Source organism: Candoia aspera, chromosome 6 (assembly GCF_035149785.1).
Source record: "Candoia aspera isolate rCanAsp1 chromosome 6, rCanAsp1.hap2, whole genome shotgun sequence".
Lineage (NCBI taxonomy): Eukaryota > Metazoa > Chordata > Lepidosauria > Squamata > Boidae > Candoia > Candoia aspera.
In genome coordinates, this window is record NC_086158.1 from 5,155,025 (window position 1) to 5,175,572 (window position 20,548).

The following is a 20,548-nucleotide window of genomic DNA, read 5'->3' on the forward strand; positions in this document are numbered from 1 at the left end:
CCCCAGACAAAGGAGAACCAGAAGCAGAAGTGGAGTAGCTGTCTTCTCCCACTTGCAGACTTCCCTGCCCATCCCCAGAAACAAGAAAAGCACATGGTGAAATCAGAAGAAGAAGCTATTTAGCTGTCACCCAATTCCTCAGCTCTCCCTTTTCTCAGGAAGGATTGTGCAAAGGACCCAGTATGGGCAATAACATTTTAAAAACTAAAAACTAGTTTTAAAAAAGGTATTAAAATGAACACTAAAATCAATTCACAATGAAGAGCCCGATGAAAGAAATGTCTTTTCTGCACATGAGAGAGGAGGCCAAATGCAACTCCCAAGGAAATGTCCGTTCCACAGCCAAGAGAAAGCCTTCTCCTGCATGGCAGAAAGACAGGGTCTCTGATAGTAGAGGTTTTCTCAAAACAGTTCTTGGTAAGCCATTGGCAACTACTGCAGGCATTTCACTAAAGGCATCACATAATCCCTATATCTTGCACAACTTAGCAGCCCAGCAACTGTGTTTACCACTGACTGTACCTCTGTGGCACATTGTGCATAGCTGTACAGTGGAATGAACTCAATGACAGGGGAGCACTCCCTGGAGAACGTTCTTCCAGGTTGCAGCTCCATCAAAAGCAAGGTTTTCAGCTTGTTCCTCCTCATCCATGTCATTATTGGACTTAGGCAACATTTGAAGGTACAAATTGTCTCCTTGGATGGTAAGGAGCAACTGAGTGGCATCTGAACAGCATATGGGCAGGATAGAATCTCTGAGATACCACAGAGCCAATTCTCCCCAGCCTGGAATGTGTTGCTTGAGAAGATGCAGCATAGTCCAGAAAAGTAATGGTGCAACTATTGTGTATGAATACAACAGAAGCAGAGAAGTAAGTCTTCTCTTGAGATATGCCTCCCTCTGCACTCCAGCTGATCCATCCCCAAAACACTCCACTTGCACTCCAACTCTATCACGCCCAACTCCATAATAAACAGAGGCCTGTTGGCTCTGCAAGATGGACAAGGCTGCTTAGGAGTGATGGTCGAAACTGCCTGTGACACCCTCACATTCTATCAGTGATGACAGGCAACAGTCAAAATTCCCCAACCGCATTCATGAAACCATCAGGCCCACCAGGTGCGAGACATGGACCGTCCCAACAGGGCTCCCAACCTGCAAGCTGTTGTATACCAGCCATCAGCCTAAAACTAAATCAAGGAGTGGTCTGTCCAGGACAACAGAATCACACAGGCCTCTTCCACCTTCAGAGCCCAGCCTGATCCAAACAAAATGCCCAAAGCAGCTGGGCTCTGCTGCATGAACTGAGCAGTTACTTGGCATCACAGAGATCATGGTGTCTGGAGCAGGGCTTAATTGGACAACTTCAGTGTGCACCCTGAAACTCCCCAGAAGTAGGAACCTGGGGAAATTCAGTGCCATGACTTGGATGGTCCCACCTCGTTCAGAAAGGGAAAATATCAGGTGGAGGGTGGGTGGTACATTAAGAGCATTCCTGCGCTGTCCTGGTCATTCAAACACAGCAGCCCATGCTCAAAACTGGCAGATTGCTAGGTGGGCACTAAGAGAAAATTTCTATAGATGCCGCCACTCCACCTTCTTGCCTTTTACCACGGAGTCATCTGGCTGGTAGCACTGGGAGATATGAACTCCCCCAAGCCTCTTCCAGCAGCCACATCTCTATGATCGACGTTGGGTCAGCACTTTTGTCCCGGATTAAACACTGGACAATAGATGTTTTGCCAGCAACTAGCCTGGCAGTGAGAAGCAGGATTTTGAGGCTGGAGGGACCACCCAGGATGAACAGACACACTGCGCAGGCAAAATGCCATCATTAGCTTTGCTGAGAGCAGTTTAGGACGTTTAGGACATAAGCCAAGCTGAATACAATGAAAGGTAACTTCAGGTCCTTGCAGCTCAAAAGCAAGGATTGCCTGCCAGTAGCAATACTATTGTACTACTACTGGATGGTGAATTTTGCCAACAGCATCCGCTTAATTAAAGGCTACAAAGCAGCTCAACATCACCAGCTATTTCTGAATACAGCAGCCAGCCACTCTAACGTCCCCTAGTAATTTCTGCTGAGTCACAAATTATCAGGAAGTCCAACAATAACAGCAGCTAGGAGATAACTAAAGGCTAACCAAGAACTTGGAACTGTGGCCCACAGCTCTTCATTATGTGGCAATATTTCCACATTTACGGCCATGTATTTGCAATAGCAAGGTACTAATAACAATTGCAACAATTATAAAAGGGAAAAAAAGGTAATACATTCATTATCACCAGCAAAATAGGTTTCTGAACTTTTCCTGCAGCTAAGTTTACATTCAGTTGATTCTCAAAAATTTATATTAATCAACAAGTAGAACAATGTTTATTCCCCCTGAAATTTATTGTTCTAAAAGGAAACAAAGATTCCATTTTCCTATGGCTTAATTATGCAAGACATTTCCCATATTCTGCTTATTTTTGAAAAATAAAAGATAGTGGTTAAGAAATATTGTTCAGCTTGCTCAGGGATTTTCCTTTTACCCTGTGACTGCTAATTTTGCTTAAAAGTTCATGGTCAAGGACTTCGTTAAAAGTCCTTTGAAACTTCTAAGAAACAATGTCATACCAATTTCTTTTCTCCACATGCTTGTTGACACTCCAAAGAACTCTAAACGAGAGGCAGAAATTACTTTGGCAACATCAGTTTCCTCAGCTCCACCTCACAGATTTTTATTTACCTACCCTAGGGCAACACTTTCATTAGGCCAACTCCAAATTCACATAAATATGCAAGCCCTTGCAATTTCCCTCCCTCTCCCAGCCAGCTGGGTGCTATAAAAGCCAACCTGCAGGGGTAAAAGGTCTAATCTGGTGCTGAGGTCATGGAATTTGCAAAGTCAAATTTAGATGACAATGTGGGAGAAGATGCAAGATAGCAAATTGGGCTTCCCATTGGCTGTGATATTTACATTGCTTTTAGAAGGGATCCTGCAGCGGGAATAAGAAGAGAATAAGGCTGAGGGACCAGATCCTTCCCTCACATATTTTCATGCTATTCGCCAGAAGAACTGCTTCATATGCACTTTAGTCAGATTCCCCACAGAAATTACTGTATATTGATGTTTTTTCAAAGCAATTTCCACCAACTTAGCCAGAACAGAAATAAAGTTAACTCAGCCTGTAATTTCCTGAATTTCTCTGCTCACTTCCTGGGGTTCTTTTAAATAATTGTCCATATACTGGTTAGAAGAGTGTAAAGTTCACATTTGATTCCCTTTACAACATTTGCACGGTGAACTGATCAGAATCATGTCATTTGTTCCATTTTAGAATTTTAACTCATATCACCACTATTTGCTTTAACTCCTAAGACTCCCATCCAGGAAATATCAGTTCCATTTATATATTATTATTATATTTATTATTTACTATTATTTAGCAAAAAATATTTATCTATTGTCTAATCGTAAAATCTAAAAAAATAAAATATTCCTCTAGTTATTCTTTGATATGAGGAATATGTTCCTCATAATCTTCCTTTAAATCTCTATATTGGCAGTTTGCATTTTTTGTGTTGTCTGTGCTATGATTCTTTGCTTTCCTTAAATTTTCCACTTTCTGAAGGAAATACCTTTGCTAGTAGCTTCATTAACACACCATTAACTATGCCAAGCAAAAAACCTGAATTTCAGGTTCTTCCCAGACATACTTCCACAGCAATCAATCAATCTTTAATAGATAGAGTCTCCTTTTCATTGATTGGCACACAAAGCATAAAGCTGAAAGAGCACTACATTCATCATTTATGTAACACAGAGTTATATCAATGACATTATGCAATTCAATCCAATGCTGGACCCAGGGCCAGTGTAGAATAGTAGTTAAAGGCAGTGTTTCTCAACCTTGGCAACCTTAAGATGTGTGGACTTCAACTCCCAGAATTCCATGCATGCTGGCTGGGGAATTCTGGGAGTTGAAGTCCACACATCTTAAGGTTGCCAAGGTTGAGAAACACTGGGTTAAAGTGTTAGGACTAGCACTGGTGAGACTTCCCCTTTCATCCTCACTCCCTTGGGGACTTTGGGCCAGTCCTTCTTTCTCAGCCCAACCTATCCCACAGAGTTCTTGAGGTTGGGATGAAATGAGGAATGATCCCCAGCTGCCTTGAGCTCCAGGAATAACAGCAGGATATGAATCTAATGAATAAATATCATTTTAAAAAACAGTCATTGCTCCTGACCTTGTATTTATCTTGCCGGAACTTGATCCCATCTTGTCCTTCACGTTGATTCAGGCTGTTTCTCTCCCTGATATTTCTATATCCAGGACTGGGTATAACGTACTCTTTTCCTAGATCGATATCTTTCATCTTTTTCTATAAACGCCAGGGTTAACAAATATGTTTGCCACTCAGAAAACTCTGGGGAAAAAGAAAGAGACAAAGAAATAATGCATGGGGACATCTGCTGCACTCTATCTCTTCCCTCTTAAAGGGTGTCCAAAACAGGGTTGGATTACAGTTTTGTAACCCTATTCCCAAATACAGCCTGCCTACTGTACTTCCGCTACTCTTAACAGAAGGGATACTATTCCAGATGGACTCTGGTAGCCGTGGCCCCAGATAATCCCAACATGGGGAGAAACAGGTTCTTAGTCCTAAATCTGCATAAGAAATTGCAAGTGGCATTTCAATTCTGTGCCCAAAGTACGGAACATGCAGCAAGTCCCCTACAAACGGCCATCTGAATAAATACTCGACAGGCACAGATATCAACTACAATGCAAAGTCTATTCAGGCAAGTATTCCTTCAAGTTGCTGAGTTTTAGAAAAAAAATCTCATTACAGTACAGCTACAAAAATGGGGCTACAGCCTTTTGGGGCGGGGGGGACCAATTTCGTTAAGCAAAATTATCCAAACACCTGGTTTATCTAGAATTCTTCATTAGGCAGAATTGAAAAGCAGCTCTTGTCAGCAACACAAACATTAGCCGTAAGTGCCCGAATCACTGAAAAACGCTGTTCTGCTCAGTGGCTGAGGCACGTTGCTTTGTCTTCATCCTTGCTGCATGAAGTGATAAAGCTTTACATAATGCAGAAACGATCCATCAACCTCTTTTCATTTATTCTTAACCAATTACAAATTTATTCCCCAGACATATCCTTCCAAGAAACAAATATCTGTAAGTTCATGGCACTGTTTCCTTATGCTGTTCAACAGACACAAGGAACTCACTGTTTTAAATGCAGTCAGTCTCTGGATTGTTTAGAGCTAACAGAGTACATTAAGGTCAGTAAGGACTCCCTGGTGTCACAGTTGTTTTTCCTCTCCTGAAAACTTAATGCTCCCTCTTCCTTCCTTCCTTCTCCTTCCCTATGCCAAATCACCTGGATTATACTGCTTCCTTCTAAGTCACCCTGTTGTATTGCCTTCTATATTTTATATCTCTGGGGCATCACCACCACGACAGAGGAAGACCAGGAGAAAAACACCCTCCTCAGACTGCATGAGTCGGCAAAATTCTGTCACCATGATGTGGTGACCATGTTAGTTCCCCTTTCTGGAACTAACAAAAAGCCTTACAAACGTTTTAAACAACTTGTTTCAAAACAGCCAGGAAAGGAAAGCAAAGCAATTACCGTAAGATGCTGCTTACTACAACCAGCATACTATTTCATTTGCAATTTCTTAAAGTAATTCTGTACTATTTATGCCACATGGTTCATGTCTCCATTCCCCTCCCCAGTGACACAAGGTGCCTTGCTTACATAATGGCTTGGCATCAACCAGAAAGGCCTCAGCTGGGCACCTCCTGCTTGGCTGCCGGTTCATTCATTCCCTTGTTTGCAGCACCCTCTGTAGGACCCATCTGTAAACCGCACCCAGTAATTCACATGTTCAAGCATCATTTCAGATCTGGGAAATGGGAACAGGCAGCCCATCTCCTAACCCCTCCAGAAAGGGTCCACTTCCTGCAGAAAGACAGCGCTCGCCTACTCGCTCCCCTATTCCGGGCAGCCTTTGCTGCAACTGGGAGAAACAACCGGTGAGCCAAGGAGGGGGGTTTCAACCTGTAATCTGCTCTCCCAGCCTTGTTTTCAGAATTTTTCACCCCCTTCCGGGCATAATTTCACCACCCACTCCTCTTTGACTGACATATTTTCAGGCAAAGGGGATCAGACACCCCGCGCCCCCAATACATCTCTTCACACGCTATTCTGCTGAGGTCAGGACTACTGTGCCGGGGAAAGGACTGGAAGGGGATCCTTGCAGGCGGGCGCACGGGGTCCCAACACCGGCTGGCTCGCTTCAGCATCGACCGGCCCAGGAGGGCTGCCCAGGCCCCTTCGCCGCCACCTTTCGCCCTCCTCCCGCGCCTTCCCAAGAGCTTTGCAGCGGCCCCCCGGCCCCGAACCCGCCCAAGAGGACGGGAAGCGGGGCCCGCAGGGAGGGAGGGAGGGAGGGAGGGAGGGGACGAGCCGGGCGGGCGGCGCAAGCAAGGGCCGTCTGCCGGGCGCCCGGGAAGAAGCCTGTGGCGGCCTCAGCCCAGGGGGGACCCTCCAGCGGGCAGGCCGGCAGAAGGGCTGGTGCGCGGGCGAGCCGGTGCGCCCGCCCGCCGAGGCTCCTCTCCGGGGCAAAGCATCCCCACTTCCCCGTTCAAGCCTCCCCCGCCCTGCCCGGGTCTCTGCAAGGGGCCCCTCGCCCTGAAGAGCTCCACAGCCTGGAGAGCCCCCCGCCAAGGCTATACGGGGCTACAGCTCCCCCCCCCGCCATCCTCAACAAAGGCAGCTTTTGCCTGTGGCTGCGGATGATGAGCACTGCAATCCGAAGCCCCTGGAAGGGGGCAGGTGCGGGAGGCTGCGCCTGCAGAAAGCGCCCCCTCCCAGACAGGGGCCCCTCCTCGGCGCGCCCGGGCACGGCCTCCTCTCCCCCAGCCCCCCGCCCCAATGGGGAGCCCCTCACCCCCGCCGACCCTCCCCCTGGCTCCACCGCGGAGCGCGGCCCCCCGCCAGCCGGGGCGCGCAGGCGCCCTCCTACCTGCTCGAGCGGCCGCGCTCCAGCTCAGCGGAGAAGGAAGCAGCCAGGCAGAAAGACCTTCAAGCGGCTCCTCTGTCGCGACCCGTCGCAATGCGCCTGCGCGGGCATCCTGGGCGAGCACAACGGCCGCCGCCTCCGCCTCTCGCTGGACGCTCCGGGAACCGTAGTCCGCACGCCCTCCGAGGGTCTCGGCGCCGCCTGGGATAGAAACTACGTCTCCCACAAGGCCGTCGGCGCAGCCGGCTCATTTCCATACGCCCCGCCCTCCCCCTCGTTGCCGGCCCTGCCCCACCTCCTATCGCCGGTGCCGCAGCGCCCGCCGGCTCGCATGGGCTCGCGCGCGTCCCTCGGACCCCGGCCGGCACGTGCGCCCAAAAGCCTGGGGCCACGTGCGCGGCCGGGCAGCCCGGCGAGGCTTTTGCAGCGCGAGCTCGGGGGCGCGGGAGGAGTCCCGGGGCTGAGCGGACCCCGCTTCCAGGAGGGGCCCCCTTTCGGGGTTCAGAGCAGGCACGGCACCGCGCCAGTCCTCCAAGGATCCCTGAGCCCTGAGTTGAGGGAGCAACCAAGCCTTTTTCTCCCCTTTCTCCTCCCCCACTCTCTCATTGCAGGGGTCAGAACAGACTCCTCATTCTTCTGTCGTGCACCAAAATTATGCTCCTTCCAGACTCTGGTGTGTGCAGGGTATCGTCAAAAAAAAAAAAGGCAAGGCTGCACATTGTCGCTCTGCCCATTTCTTACGTGCATGGCCTGGCAGAGCATCAATTGCCTGCATTCTGTCCACAAGGTTTTGAGCATACCTTGTAGACCAGCCTTTCTCAACCTCTTGACCCTGGAGGAACCCTTGAAATATTTTTCAGGCCTTGCGGAACCCCTGCCCATTCAGGCTCAAATACAGAATTACTACATTCGTTTCATGGGAGGCCGGGTAGATACGCACTAACGGTGTTGGTAAACTGAAAATAAAGAATGAAATTTACCTGTCTATGTGAAGTTGCTCGAATTTGAAATAATTTTTTAAATAAATTGTGATCTCCCAGGGAACCCTAGGGTGCCACTAGCTTGCTGAATTAATAACCCTTCATAAAGAGGAAATATTATGATGTTCCAAAGAAAGAGAAAACCAAGAAGGCAAAATGGCTGTCTGCTGAGACACTAGAAGTAGCCCAAGAAAGAAGGAAAGCAAAAGGCAACAGTGACGGGGAGATATGCCTAATTAAATGCAAAATTCCAGAGGTTAGCCAGAAGAGATAAGGAATTATTTTTAAACAAGTAATGCGCGGAAGTGGAAGAAGACAATAGAATAGGAAGGACAAGAGACCTCTTCCAGAAAATTAGAAACATCGGAGGTAAATTCTAGGCCAAAATGGGTATAATCAAAAACAAAGATGGCAAGGACCTAACAGAAGAAGAAGAGATCAAGAAGAGGTGACAAGGATATACAGAAGACCTGCATAGGAAGGATAACAATATTGGGGATAGCTTTGATGATGTGATCAGTGAGCTAGAGCCAGACATCCTGAAGAGTGAGGTTGAGTGGGCCTTAAGAAGCATTGCTAATAACAAGGCAGCAGGAGACAATGGTATCCCAGCTGAACTGTTTAAAATCTTACAAGATGATGCTGTCAAGGTAATGCATGCTATATGCCAGCAAATTTGGAAAACATAAGAATGGCCATCAGACTGGAAAAAATCAACTTATATCCCCATACCAAAAAAGGGAAACACTAAAGAATGTTCAAACTATCGAACAGAGGCACTCATTTCACATGCCAGTAAGGTAATGCTCAAGATCCTGCAAGGTAGACTTCAGCAATTCATGGAGCGAGAATTGCCAGATGTACCAGCTGGGTTTAGAAAAGGCAGAGGAACTAGGGACCAAATTGCCAATATCCGATGGATAATGGAAAAAGCCAGGGAGTTTCAGAAAAACATCTATTTCTCTTTTATTGACTATTCTAAAGCCTTTGACTGTGTGGACCATAACAAATTGTGGCACGTTCTTAGCGGTATGGGGATACCAAGTCATCTTGTATGTCTCCTGAAGAATCTGAATAATGACCAAGTAGCAACAGTAAGAACAGACCAGGGAACAACGGACTGGTTTAAGATTGGGAAAGGAGTACGTCAGGGCTGTATCCTCTCACCCTACCTATTCAACTTGTACGCAGAACACATCATGCGACATGCTGGGCTTGAGGAATCCAAGGCTGGAGTTAAAATCGCTGGAAGAAACATTAACAATCTCAGATATGCAGATGATACCACTTTGATGGCTGAAAGCGAAGAGGAACTGAGGAGCCTTATGATGAAGGTGAAAGAAGAAAGTGCAAAAGCTGGCTTGCAGCTAAACCTCAAAAAAACCAAGATTATGGCAACCAGCTTGATTGATAACTGGCAAATAGAGGGAGAAAATGTAGAAGCAGTGAAAGACTTTGTATTTCTAGGTGCAAAGATTACTGCAGATGCTGACTGCAGTCAGGAAATCAGAAGACGCTTAATTCTTGGGAGAAGAGCAATGACAAATCTCAGTAAAATAGTCAAGAGCAGAGACATCACACTGACAACAAAGGTCTGCATAGTTAAAGCAATGGTGTTCCCCGTAGTAACATATGGCTGTGAGAGCTGGACCATAAGGAAGGCTGAGCGAAGGAAGATCGATGCTTTTGAACTGTGGTGTTGGAGGAAAATTCTGAGAGTGCCTTGGACTGCAAGAAGATCAAACCAGTCCATCCTCCAGGAAATAAAGCCAGACTGCTCACTTGAGGGAATGATATTAAAGGCAAAACTGAAATACTTTGGCCACATAATGAGAAGACAGGACACCCTGGAGAAGATGCTGATGCTAGGGAGAGTGGAGGGCAAAAGGCAGAGGGGCCGAGCAAGGGCAAGGTGGATGGATGATATTCTAGAGGTGATGGACTCGTCCCTGGGGGAGCTGGGGGTGCTGACGACCGACAGGAAGCTCTGGCATGGGCTGGTCCATGAAGTCACAAAGAGTCGGAAGCGACTAAACGAATAAACAGCAATACCTGTGGAAGACTTAATTAATCACTGGGAATAACACACCCATTACTGAGGTTCTGTTGACTTTGAAAGGCAAATGAGAAAAGAATGCTCTAGATTTTATCGGGTGCTATTGGATCTTGCTGTTCATTTTGCCCGCTTGTGATTAATTCCTTTTTCAGTTTAGAGGATCAGATGTCATAAACTAGACTGAAGGTTGCTGCTCCGGAATAACCGAAGACAAAAGTGAACAGGAAGGACCAATCTATGCAGTGTTAAATGTACAGAAATCACATCCCTTCCTAAGACCCCCAGGTTTTGCTTGCATATTAAAGACGTAAGTGGGTGGGTGGGGGAGGAAACCCCCACTCACACTTTAAATTATTAGGACAGATGCCCAAACAGTTGACAGAAAATGATGCCAAAGTGATCATCTGCATTTTCTGTGGCCACAGAAACTAGGACCAGAAATAATGTGTATAAGTTGCAAGTACCCAGATTTCATTTAAGTATGAGGAAAAACTTCCTGATGGAAAAATCTGTCCAACAGTGGAAAAGTCTGTCTATGGAAGTTGTGGATTCTCCATGTCTGGAGGCTTTGAAGATGAGGCTGGACAGCCACCTCTCATGGATGGTTTAATTGGTTTTTCTGCACATTGCAGAGGGTGATTCTTGTGGCCTTTTCCAGCTCTACAGTTCTAGGGTTATCTTGATATTTGGATATATTGAATGTGTGCAGAAACAAAAACACTGGTGCAGTGGAAGATCTCAAGTTTAGAATACAGTAGGTGGTACAAGAAATGTAGCTTCTTGACCTTCAAGACATTTGATTACTGCTGTGTTAAAACAAAAGGTTTAATCTGGTTCCCATAAACCTATTTTGTATCTTGCAGAATAAAGTGAACCATAAACAAGCCAATTAACCTGGGTTCACACAAATTATTAAACAACACACACACAATTAGCCAGGCTAACTTTAATCAAGATTAGCACATTGTGGGAATGCTAGAACTTTCCCTGACCAAAGTAACTGAGTTGTAGCAAGAGGTAGCAGTTACAAACCTTCCTTGGACGTGGAAGGTAAGCAAAATCACTCCTGGTTAGCTCTTGGATGGGAGACCACCATGGAATTTCAAAAACTCATCCCGATTCAACTGCCAAGAAAACTAAGATGGATCCATGAAATCACCGGGAGCTGCGTTTGTCTTGAAGGAGACTGTGCAAGATCCCAGGTCTAAGGCTAAGAAGGATATGGACCTTAGTTACAGGTAGATTACAGAGAGAGAGAGAGAGAGAACAACCCTATAAAGCACAGGTGAGTTATAAAGTTTATAAAGCATTGTAATATAATCCATCACCTTTGGTCCACAGACAGGTGAGCCCCTGTTCTTTTCTCTGAACTGCTGCCTCTGCAAGGCTGAACGTTTTGGCCATGCCCTTTCTGGTGAAATCATGCACAATATCACCAGCCAGGTCCCCTATGGTCCAGAAGGGCACAAACATTTTTAAGTAGCCAAAACCGATTTGCAGTACATCCGTGTCAGATAAAACCAGGACGGTGGGATCCAGTGCTGTCCTTATGTTGACAATTATTTCGAACAGCGTACAAGATTAGACAATTCCTACTCTCCTTGCAGACTCTCCCTCCAAATCTGTTCTAGGAGACTGGCGGCGGGGAGGGGGGGAGGGTTAGCACATTTTGGAGCAGGGGCATTCAGGCATTGGTCAAAAGAGTCAAGATGCCCTGCCCTTGTTTTTTATATGGGGGTTGTAGTGGAAGTAGATACTCCTTGCTGAGTTCTGCTGCTGTTCACAGTTTGATAAGTGATGGCCTTCTTTGGACATCATCCTTGTCACCTTAAGTTGCCTTGTGATAAGGCAGCTTATTAATTTAATAAACAATAAACATTTCTCCTTATAGTTCAAAATTAATTTGAAATCCACAGCCACACAATATACTAAACATTATTTTAGATAAATTTGAACGCCTGTTGGGGTGTTACTTCTGATGGCTCTATCAGTCAGTCACGTTCAGAGATATCACATGCCTATAGAGGAATTTAAAGCTGACCCTGGGGAAAGTGTGAGAAAGCTGTTAAGGAGGGACTTGGACAAGAGATTTCGTGGTCCAGAGATTGAAGGAAGCATGAGAAAGAAATGCAAAATAGCCCCGCCTTTATTTTTTGTTCAATATAAGATGGGACAGAGAAACTTGGCTAGGCTTTCAAGATTATGTTAATATACCCTACAACAGTGTTTCTCAACCTTGACAGCTTGAAGATGTGTGGACTTCAACTCCCAGAATTCCCCAGCCAGCATGGCTGGCTGGGGAATTCTGGGAGTTGAAATCCATGCCTCTTCAAATTGCCGAGGTTGAGAAACACTGCCCTTCAACAATAAACAGTGTTCCTGGAACCCCTATGATGTCTGTTTCTTGACCTGACCTACCTTAAGGGGCTGACAACATCTGAAAATGCATTGCTAAAGATCAAGGGGAGCAATAAGATGAAAGGATTCTTGCTTTCCTGTTTTTCTGTGAAGTTTGGATATCTGCCAGACCCAATTAGGCAGGGTTTCAGCAGGTGCCAATGCCAAGCTGACCTTAAGCGGGCTCAAGCCTAAGCCAATGTGGACTTGGTTAGTAATTGAAGGAGAAACCACCACGGAATCTGAGGGCTGGAGGCTAGACTAGGAAGTTGAATGACCATCCTGGAAGAAGGTAATAGCAGATCACTTTCATTTTGTGGCCAATAAAACTATATGGATGTGTCCATGAATTCATCAACTGTTGAGGTCAACATGAAGGAGACTTTACCAGTATTGGTCATGACAGAAAACAGAGGAACTTTGAGTCCTCCATTATTCTCTTCTTAGGAACTTTCTGGTTCTCTGATTTATTAACCTCAGTTGAATTTACTTCTAAACAACTGTGCTGAGATTGTGGATTCAAGGTTGTGTACTATTCCCACGCCCTCAAGTCCAAGTTCCCACACCACGGTCCCGCCCTATAAAATCCATTGCAAATGTTTAATAACAGGCTAATAGAAAGGGTTGCAAAATGATACCTAAGAACCAAACCACAAAGAATCCAATGTATAATAAGAGACTTGTAATGACCTTAAGCACAGATCCATTGGGCTTTTTTAACATACTACCAAATGGAGTGCTTGCATGATTTCCAGAAGAATAAGAATTCAGCACTGTCTCAGCTTGAAATCACACATATTATCACTAGTGAAGTCACCATTTATATTTCTATTGTTTGGAACAGTCTTCACTGAGCTTCTTTTTCTTGAACTAGAATCCATGTTAAACTAGTAAAATAGGCTGCTGTGTTTTTTGCATATTTGCTCAGATGACAGTTCCATCTAGAAGATTTTTTATTTTATTTTATTTATTTATTTATCTCTCAATTTTTTATAACTGTCCATCTCCCCCCTGAGGAGGGACTCTGGGGGGTTGAATAGTGTTGAGGGTCTAACCCTAAGCATACTAAGAGAGTAAATGTCACTGAACTGAATAAAAAGTATTTCCATCTCTGATCTTGGAAAGCTGAGCAGGGTCAGAACTAGTCATATTTGGATGGGAGATTATCAAGATATCCCAGGTTGTAAACTAAGTTGGAAAGTTGGGGGAGGGGGGAATCCTGGAACTACAGGTAGTCCTCACTTAACAACCATTTGTTTTGTGATGGTTCAGACTTACAACAATGTTGAAAAAAGCTACTTATGACCAGTTCTCACACTTAAGACCGTTGCAGGTCCCCACGGTCATATGATCACAATTTGGGCACTTGGCAACCAGTTTGCATTTATGACTGTCGCAGTGTCCCGTGGTCACATGATCACCATTTTTGACCTTCCTGGCCTGCTTCTGGGAAGCAAAATCAATGGGGAACCATGTGATTCGCTTAATGACCACATGGTCCGCTTAACGCCTGCTGTGATTCACTTAACGGCTTCCCACAAAAGAGGTCATAAAATCGGGTCAGATTCGCTTAATGGCCACTTCGCTTAGCAACCAAAATTCTGGTCTCAATTGTGGTTGTTAAGTGAGGACTACCTGTATGGCAAACTATGTCATCATCAGAAGTTAAACACAGCTTGAAGGAGATTGTATTTTATGTTCAATTTTCAAGCTAGCCAGTTAAAATTAAAATGCCAACTAGATATGTTTGTGGGCATGCATGCAGAAGAACTAAGGAGAAGACCCCTGAGATGGTGGAATCAACTACATTGCTTCTTTGTGCAGCTCATTCTTCCAACTCGAAATCTTTTCCTAAATTAAGACAAATAAACCATCAGTTCCTTCTAAACACAAACAGAGCAATGAAGGAACAAGTGGAGGTTTCCCTATTGTGACAGAGGACTTTCCAGAAAGGGAATGTGAAAGCTAATGTAGCCTGTAATGATATTTTAGTGCATGAATAGAACATAGTTCTGCAAGAGGAGAATACAGGGTTCCCTGAAAAATTAGAAATCCTAATCATATTCCATTATTTTCGATTGGTATCATATTCCATTAGAGCTCTCCCCAGCTCTCCCCCATTTGGGGATGGCTAGGTCAGTTCAGAACATTTCCCACAATCTGAAGAATTCCACACTGGATGCTGCGACACAACAGCCTTAAGGACAGGCTCTTGGAGAAGAGCCAGCACAGGTCATAGTACAGGGCGCTGAGAGAAAGTTGGCCATGTCTAAACTGCAGTTGTATGGCATACCTACCTCTTCCCGTGGCCAGGCCTGGCTTAGCCCAAAAGCCCTGGGGCAGATGGTTGAAAGCCTAGGGTGCTTTGGAAGGCAGGATGTGATCTCCTGGGCCAACCAGCGCAACTGAGGCACTGCCAAGTTACCACAATGCAGGAAGTACTGTGGATACCTCACTCTGAACAAGGATAACTCAGGGGGAGGCCTAAAGGCGGATGAGATGGCTTGCATGTGTGGCCATTACTAGTGCAAAAAACAAGCCCAGGTGGGTCTGGGAGGAGAAGGCAAGTCCTCCTTCCTCATTCTGAGGTATTATGAGACGACTCTGCAGGCCGTCGGCAATTGTTGCAGCGTGTGTAAACCAGGCCTTATTATACGCAATGCAGGGCAACTCAATAATCAGACAACAGGCCTCACACCAGGCTATAAACTTCATGGATCGATTTCCCTTGAGAAGCATGGTCTGGAATTGAGTGACCCATTCTCATACCAGCTTGGGTAAAGCAGTACAGTGGTCATATTGTCTTCAACATCAGGCACAGGTGCTGTGTTTCCCATCACCACGGGAGCAGGAAAGGGTGTGACGTCAGGTGTGTCTTGGTTTCTCCATGCAAATTATACAAATTATGGGATTTGTATCAGTCAGCAAATGCAAATCATGGGACTCACATGATATCCTAATGATTTCTACTGATGTCAGTGTCCATCACCTTCAGCTTTCTTTAAAATCTCAACTGCTTGAGAACACTAGAAAGGTTGCCTGGTTCACCCAACTTGCCAAACCAGGGATAGACCAGAGCCAAACTCTTCAGAGGGGCATATTGGTTCTGGGGCCTCAGAACCAATGTAGCGGCGCTCTGATTTCTTTTAAGAGTTTCCTATACAGCTAATAATTTTATCGTGCAAACATTCTGAAAATTTGAAAGCAAGAGAAACCCTGCAGTGCCCAGCCTCTGGAAGTCTTTCCTTAATAGTTGCTCTGTCTGGAGGCATTGAATGGAAACATCCGCAACTTTTCTAGCTGGTGCCCAACATCTCCATAGGGGTACATTGGGATAATGTTCCTGAATTTCCCAGCCTCTTAGGCAACTTATTTTTAACTTTCCATTGGGCTGGAAAGAACAAAAACAACAAAAATGCACCAGGAAGAAACTAGGTAACAGTGAAAAGTTGTAGAGATCATTGAAGAGATAATCACATACATAGTTTCTTGCATTCAAGAGTTTGTTTAATAACCACTGGCTTGGTTCACTGAACATGCTAAGCAGGGGTTTATTTAACTATTCTAACCCCCGATAGTCCGTACACAGTCTAAGCGTGCCATCCTTCTTTTCCCGGAAAAGGACAGGGGCCCCTTGAATTTGCAGGTTCAATAAACCCCCTTGACAGATTTTTGTCAATAAAGTCCCGCAATGCCTCTAGCTCCTTCTGGGTCATTGGATAGATTTTCGGCTTGGGCAGTTGAGCGTTGGGGACCAACTCTATTGCACAGTCAGTCTTTCGATGGGGGGGCAGCTGGTCCACTTCCACTTCCCCAAAGACGTCTGCAAAGTCTCGGTATAGGTCAGGCAAGCCTTCTAAGTGTGGTAAGCTGGGGCGCGGCGTGGCGATCGCAGCTCTTCCCACCCCCACACGTAAAGGTCTCTCTGCTGTAGGAGCCTGGTAAAACCCATCCTTAAATGTGAGAGTATGGTGCTCCCAATTTATATATGGGCTGCGCCAAGTCAACCAGGGAATTCCCAGAACTACCAAGGGATTGCCAACAGGCGCCATGATAAATTTTAAAGCCTCCCTGTGGCTGCCCATTTGCATCGCTACATTTCCAGTGAAATGAGTTGCCGGACCCCCACCCGCCATTGACCCGTCTAGCTGGGTGAAGATCAAAGGCTGCTGGAGGGGAAAGCTAGGCAAGTCCAAAGCAGCAACCAGATCGGGGTGGATGAGACACCTGGAACACCCAGAGTCTACGAGAGCCCAAACTTCGGTAGTCCTAGTGCAGCAGCCCAACTTCACTTTCACGGCTAGAGTGGGGCAGTCAGCATTCACCATAGCGTCTTCGCGCCCATCCTCCTCCACCTGCCCGCAGGCACTTTTCAGGGCAGGTGGCTGGCGTTTCCCGCCGGCTCTGTGGAGGCAACATCAGCCTCTCCTGGGAAGTGGATCTCTTCTTCGACGTCAGTAGCCCCAACGGCCGCTGTCATCTGTTGCGATGGGGGGGGGGCGATTTGGTCGGCACTTTTGTCGCTCGATCTCCAGCCCTGGTTTTTGGGCAGTCTGCGGCTCGATGTCCGACCTTTCCACATCGGATACACTGGCCTCGCGTGTAGCGTCGCTGCCTCTCCTCGTCCCACGTTCGGTAGCCTGATGGGGTAGTAGTTGCCCCGGTTCGGGGTCCTTGCATCACAGTTGGTGGTCTCTCGTGCCTTCTGGCTTGCATGTAGGTGCGCTGGGCATGCTCTGCCTTCCCGGCCAGACAGATCCAGTCGTGCAACGACTCTGGGTCGTCTCTGCCCAGCGCCCATTTTAGAACATCCCGATTGAGCCCGTCTTTAAACCTTTCTACAAAGGTTGACTGAGACCAATCGGGGACCTTGCCTGCCAAAGCTTTAAATTCCAGGGCATAGTCAGCTACCGACCTGGGGCCCTGGGTGAGATCCTTTAGCGCCTCCTTAGCTCTTGCCCTGGCCAGAGGATCCTCAAAATGCAGCTTTAATGCCAACAAGAAGTCTTCAAAGGACTGTAACTCGGGGGCGTCAGCTTCCGTTAATTGGACATACCAGTCCGCCGCTCTGCCTTTTAGCTTAGTGGCCACTGCCATTATCTTAGTCTTTTCGGAAGGGAAGCATGGCCCGAATTGCTCCATGTAGCTCTTCGCATTAGTTAGAAAAAAGGATAGCTTGGTGGGATCCCCATCAAATTTGACAGAAAAGTCCTTCACCGCCCCTCCTGCTGGAGTGGAACCGGCAGCAGGTCGAGTGGTAGGACCCCAGGTCATGGTAGTGGTCCCTCTTCCGGGAGATCCATCCCGGAGTCGTCTGCGGCCCTGCTCCGCCGGCAGTTCGGGGGGGAGGATGGGTGATGGTTGCGTGAAGCTAGGACTTCCATCGTATCTCGCCTGGCTGCCCATCGCCACAGACAGGTTTTTTAGCAAATACTCTACCAATTCCATTTTCGCCTCCAGTACACTCAGCCTCTCAGGGGTTTGAGATTCTTCCCTCTGTCGCACGCCAGGCTGCCTCCCCGTTGCTACCGTGGTGGATTCCACCTCTGGGGTCAGCGGGAACCGGTGCTTCCAAGATGCCTGGGACATCCCTGGCTGGGGCTCTCCCATCGTATCCCAGGAGATCAGCTCCGCGGGTGATCCACTTGGTGCCGGTTGCGCTGGTTCTCCCCCATCGCTAGATCCCCCCAGCTCAGGGCTGGAACTCGAATCCCTCGGGTAACATGAAAGTTCGGGGGGTGGGGCTCGGCTCTCCACTCTGGATTGTCGACTCGGGTAATGGGTTAGTTGGCTCCTCAAGCTCCCCGGGCGCTAGGTTCGACTCTGCCATCGCTAACTGCTTCCCTCACAAGAATTGGTCTTGAGCTAGCGGTGTCTTTTGTAGATTCTCAGCTTTATGTAACGGTTGCCTATCCTAAAACACTCTCAGACTCACAAGCAAGAGCTTCATAAGATCTGATTTATTTAAGAATAGTATGCAAGTACAAAGAAAGCTGAGAATGGGAAAAGCGTGCCAAATGCAAACTAAAAACCCTCGGTACAAACAAGATCCCTCCCCCCGTAGAATCTTCCCAGGCTCACAATCCCAGGTGCTCCAACGGCTCCTGATGGTGCGGTGGAAAAGTCCTTGAGCTGAGCACATAACCCAAACACATTCCATTAAAATAAACATAGATACAAAGCTTGGCAGAAGGTTTCCCAGCAGCTCCCTCCCAACATCAACGCGCGTTAGCATCATGGCATGTGAAATGTTACGATGTACAGTGCACATTGAAACAGTGAACATGACATATAATTTCTGAAGGAACCCACCCACCCTCAACATGATAAACTTAAGCAAACCACATTATAATTCAGTGTCAAGGTAGATAATTTTGCCCTCCATAAGCTGCTACAGGTAGTCCTCACTTAACAACCATTCATTTAGTGATGATTCAGACCTATGACAGTGCTGGAAAACATGACTGACGACTGGTCCTCACACTTAGGACCACCACAGCCTCCCCGTGGTCACATGATCACAGTTTGGATGTTTGGCAACCGGTTCACATTTATGACCATCGCAGCGTCCCATGGTCATGTAATTGCCATTTTCGACCTTCCCGGCCAGCTTCTGGCAAGCAAAATCAATGGGGAACTGTGTGATTCACTTAACAACCACATGGTTCGCTTAACACCTGCAGTGATTCACTTAATCACCACTGCAAAAAAGGTCATAGAATCGGGTCAGATTTGCTTAATGACTGCTTCACTTAGCAACCAAAATTCCAGGCCCAATTGTGGTCATTAAGTGAGGACTACCTGTAACTACAACTCCCAGCCTCTATGGCCAATGACCATACAGTGACGCTTATAAGTTTGTGAATCCTTTTGAATTTTCAATATTTCTGCATAAATATGACCTAAAACGTGGTTTGTTCTCCACATGTCCTAAAACTAGATAAAGAGAACCCAATTAAACGAATGAGTCCAAAACATTATACTTGTTCATTGATTTATGGAGGAAAATGATCCAAAGCTACATATCTGTGTATGATAACTTTGTCTGAGCTCAGAAACTAAGCAGACCTGGTTAGGGCTCAAGATGTTGTTATACTGTTTTTTATTTTAACATCCAGAATGCCACAAGTTGACCATCCACTGAGGTCCAGTAAAAGCCACTGTGATGTCACAGGTGTCATGACATCACGGTACACATTTGCATGATGTAATTTGCAGGGCATGATGCAGTGCGTGGTATCACTTCTTGGAATATCCAGGGGCAAGGAGGGGGGCAGATGACAGCAGGTGCATCATGGCATCACCATGCAAATGAAACGGTTTAGTTCAGTTGTCATGATCCAACTACATAATCCAGTCATTTGCGTGATAATGCCATGATACGCGTGCCATCATTCGGACGTCACTGTGGCTTGTTATGGATGTCGTTGCCTTCCAGTCTATCCCATTTTCACTAACCTCCTATTTCTACTGAACTAGAAGAGGGAAATGAATACATGGAGAGAAAGATCATGTTACCTCTGTTTCAACACGTTCATTTCATCCACTTCTTTATTTATTTTTTTAATTTTTAATTACAAAAAGGGAAGGGAAAAAAAAGCACATAAAAAGTGCTTTAACAAAAAAGTGAAAGAAATACAACAAAGGAAAAAAACATGCTAATATGTCATTATAACAGTAAGCAGTTACAATTCTATATATACTTATCTAATGAAAGTATTATTCAAGTACGTATATATTAATTTCTAATACATTTATATAACTATCATTCTTTTTTAACCTACTGTATTTTGTATAAATGAGTCCCATATTTCATTATACTTCTCCATACAAAGTCTATAGCAATCCGCTCATAATTAGCAAGTGCAGTCAGGTCTTCAATCCATTGAATAAATGGGGCCATACATTTATTTTTCCAATGCTGCAATATCAGGCTTTTGGCCATAGCAAGGGCACAGAGAATCCATTTGTCAAATTCCATTTACAAAGTGTACAGGTAGTCCTCGACTTGTGACCATTCGTTAGTGACCATTCAAAGTTACAATGGCACTGGAAAAAGTTATTTATGATTGGTCCTCGCACTTAC

At 46.0% G+C, this 20,548-nt stretch overlaps 1 protein-coding gene across 6 annotated transcripts in view; it reads right to left on the minus strand.

Moving 5' to 3' along the window:
* The window catches only part of ABCC5 (ATP binding cassette subfamily C member 5), a 528,771-nt gene that overhangs the window by 55,026 nt on the left and 453,197 nt on the right, over window positions 1-20,548 (minus strand). For 4 of the 6 annotated variants that reach the window (XM_063306328.1, XM_063306326.1, XM_063306327.1 and 1 more), the window contains exons 1-2: window positions 7,033-7,167; window positions 4,236-4,415 (exon numbers count right to left, since the gene is read on the minus strand). The exons of 1 other annotated variant lie outside the window; for it this stretch is intronic. In XM_063306328.1, the coding sequence (XP_063162398.1) occupies window positions 4,236-4,364 (129 nt within the window). In that variant the 5' untranslated portion in view covers window positions 4,365-4,415; window positions 7,033-7,167. Of the gene's footprint in view, window positions 1-4,235; window positions 4,416-7,032; window positions 7,170-20,548 lie in introns of those variants that run through there. One more of the 6 variants, XM_063306330.1, reaches the window with a different exon arrangement.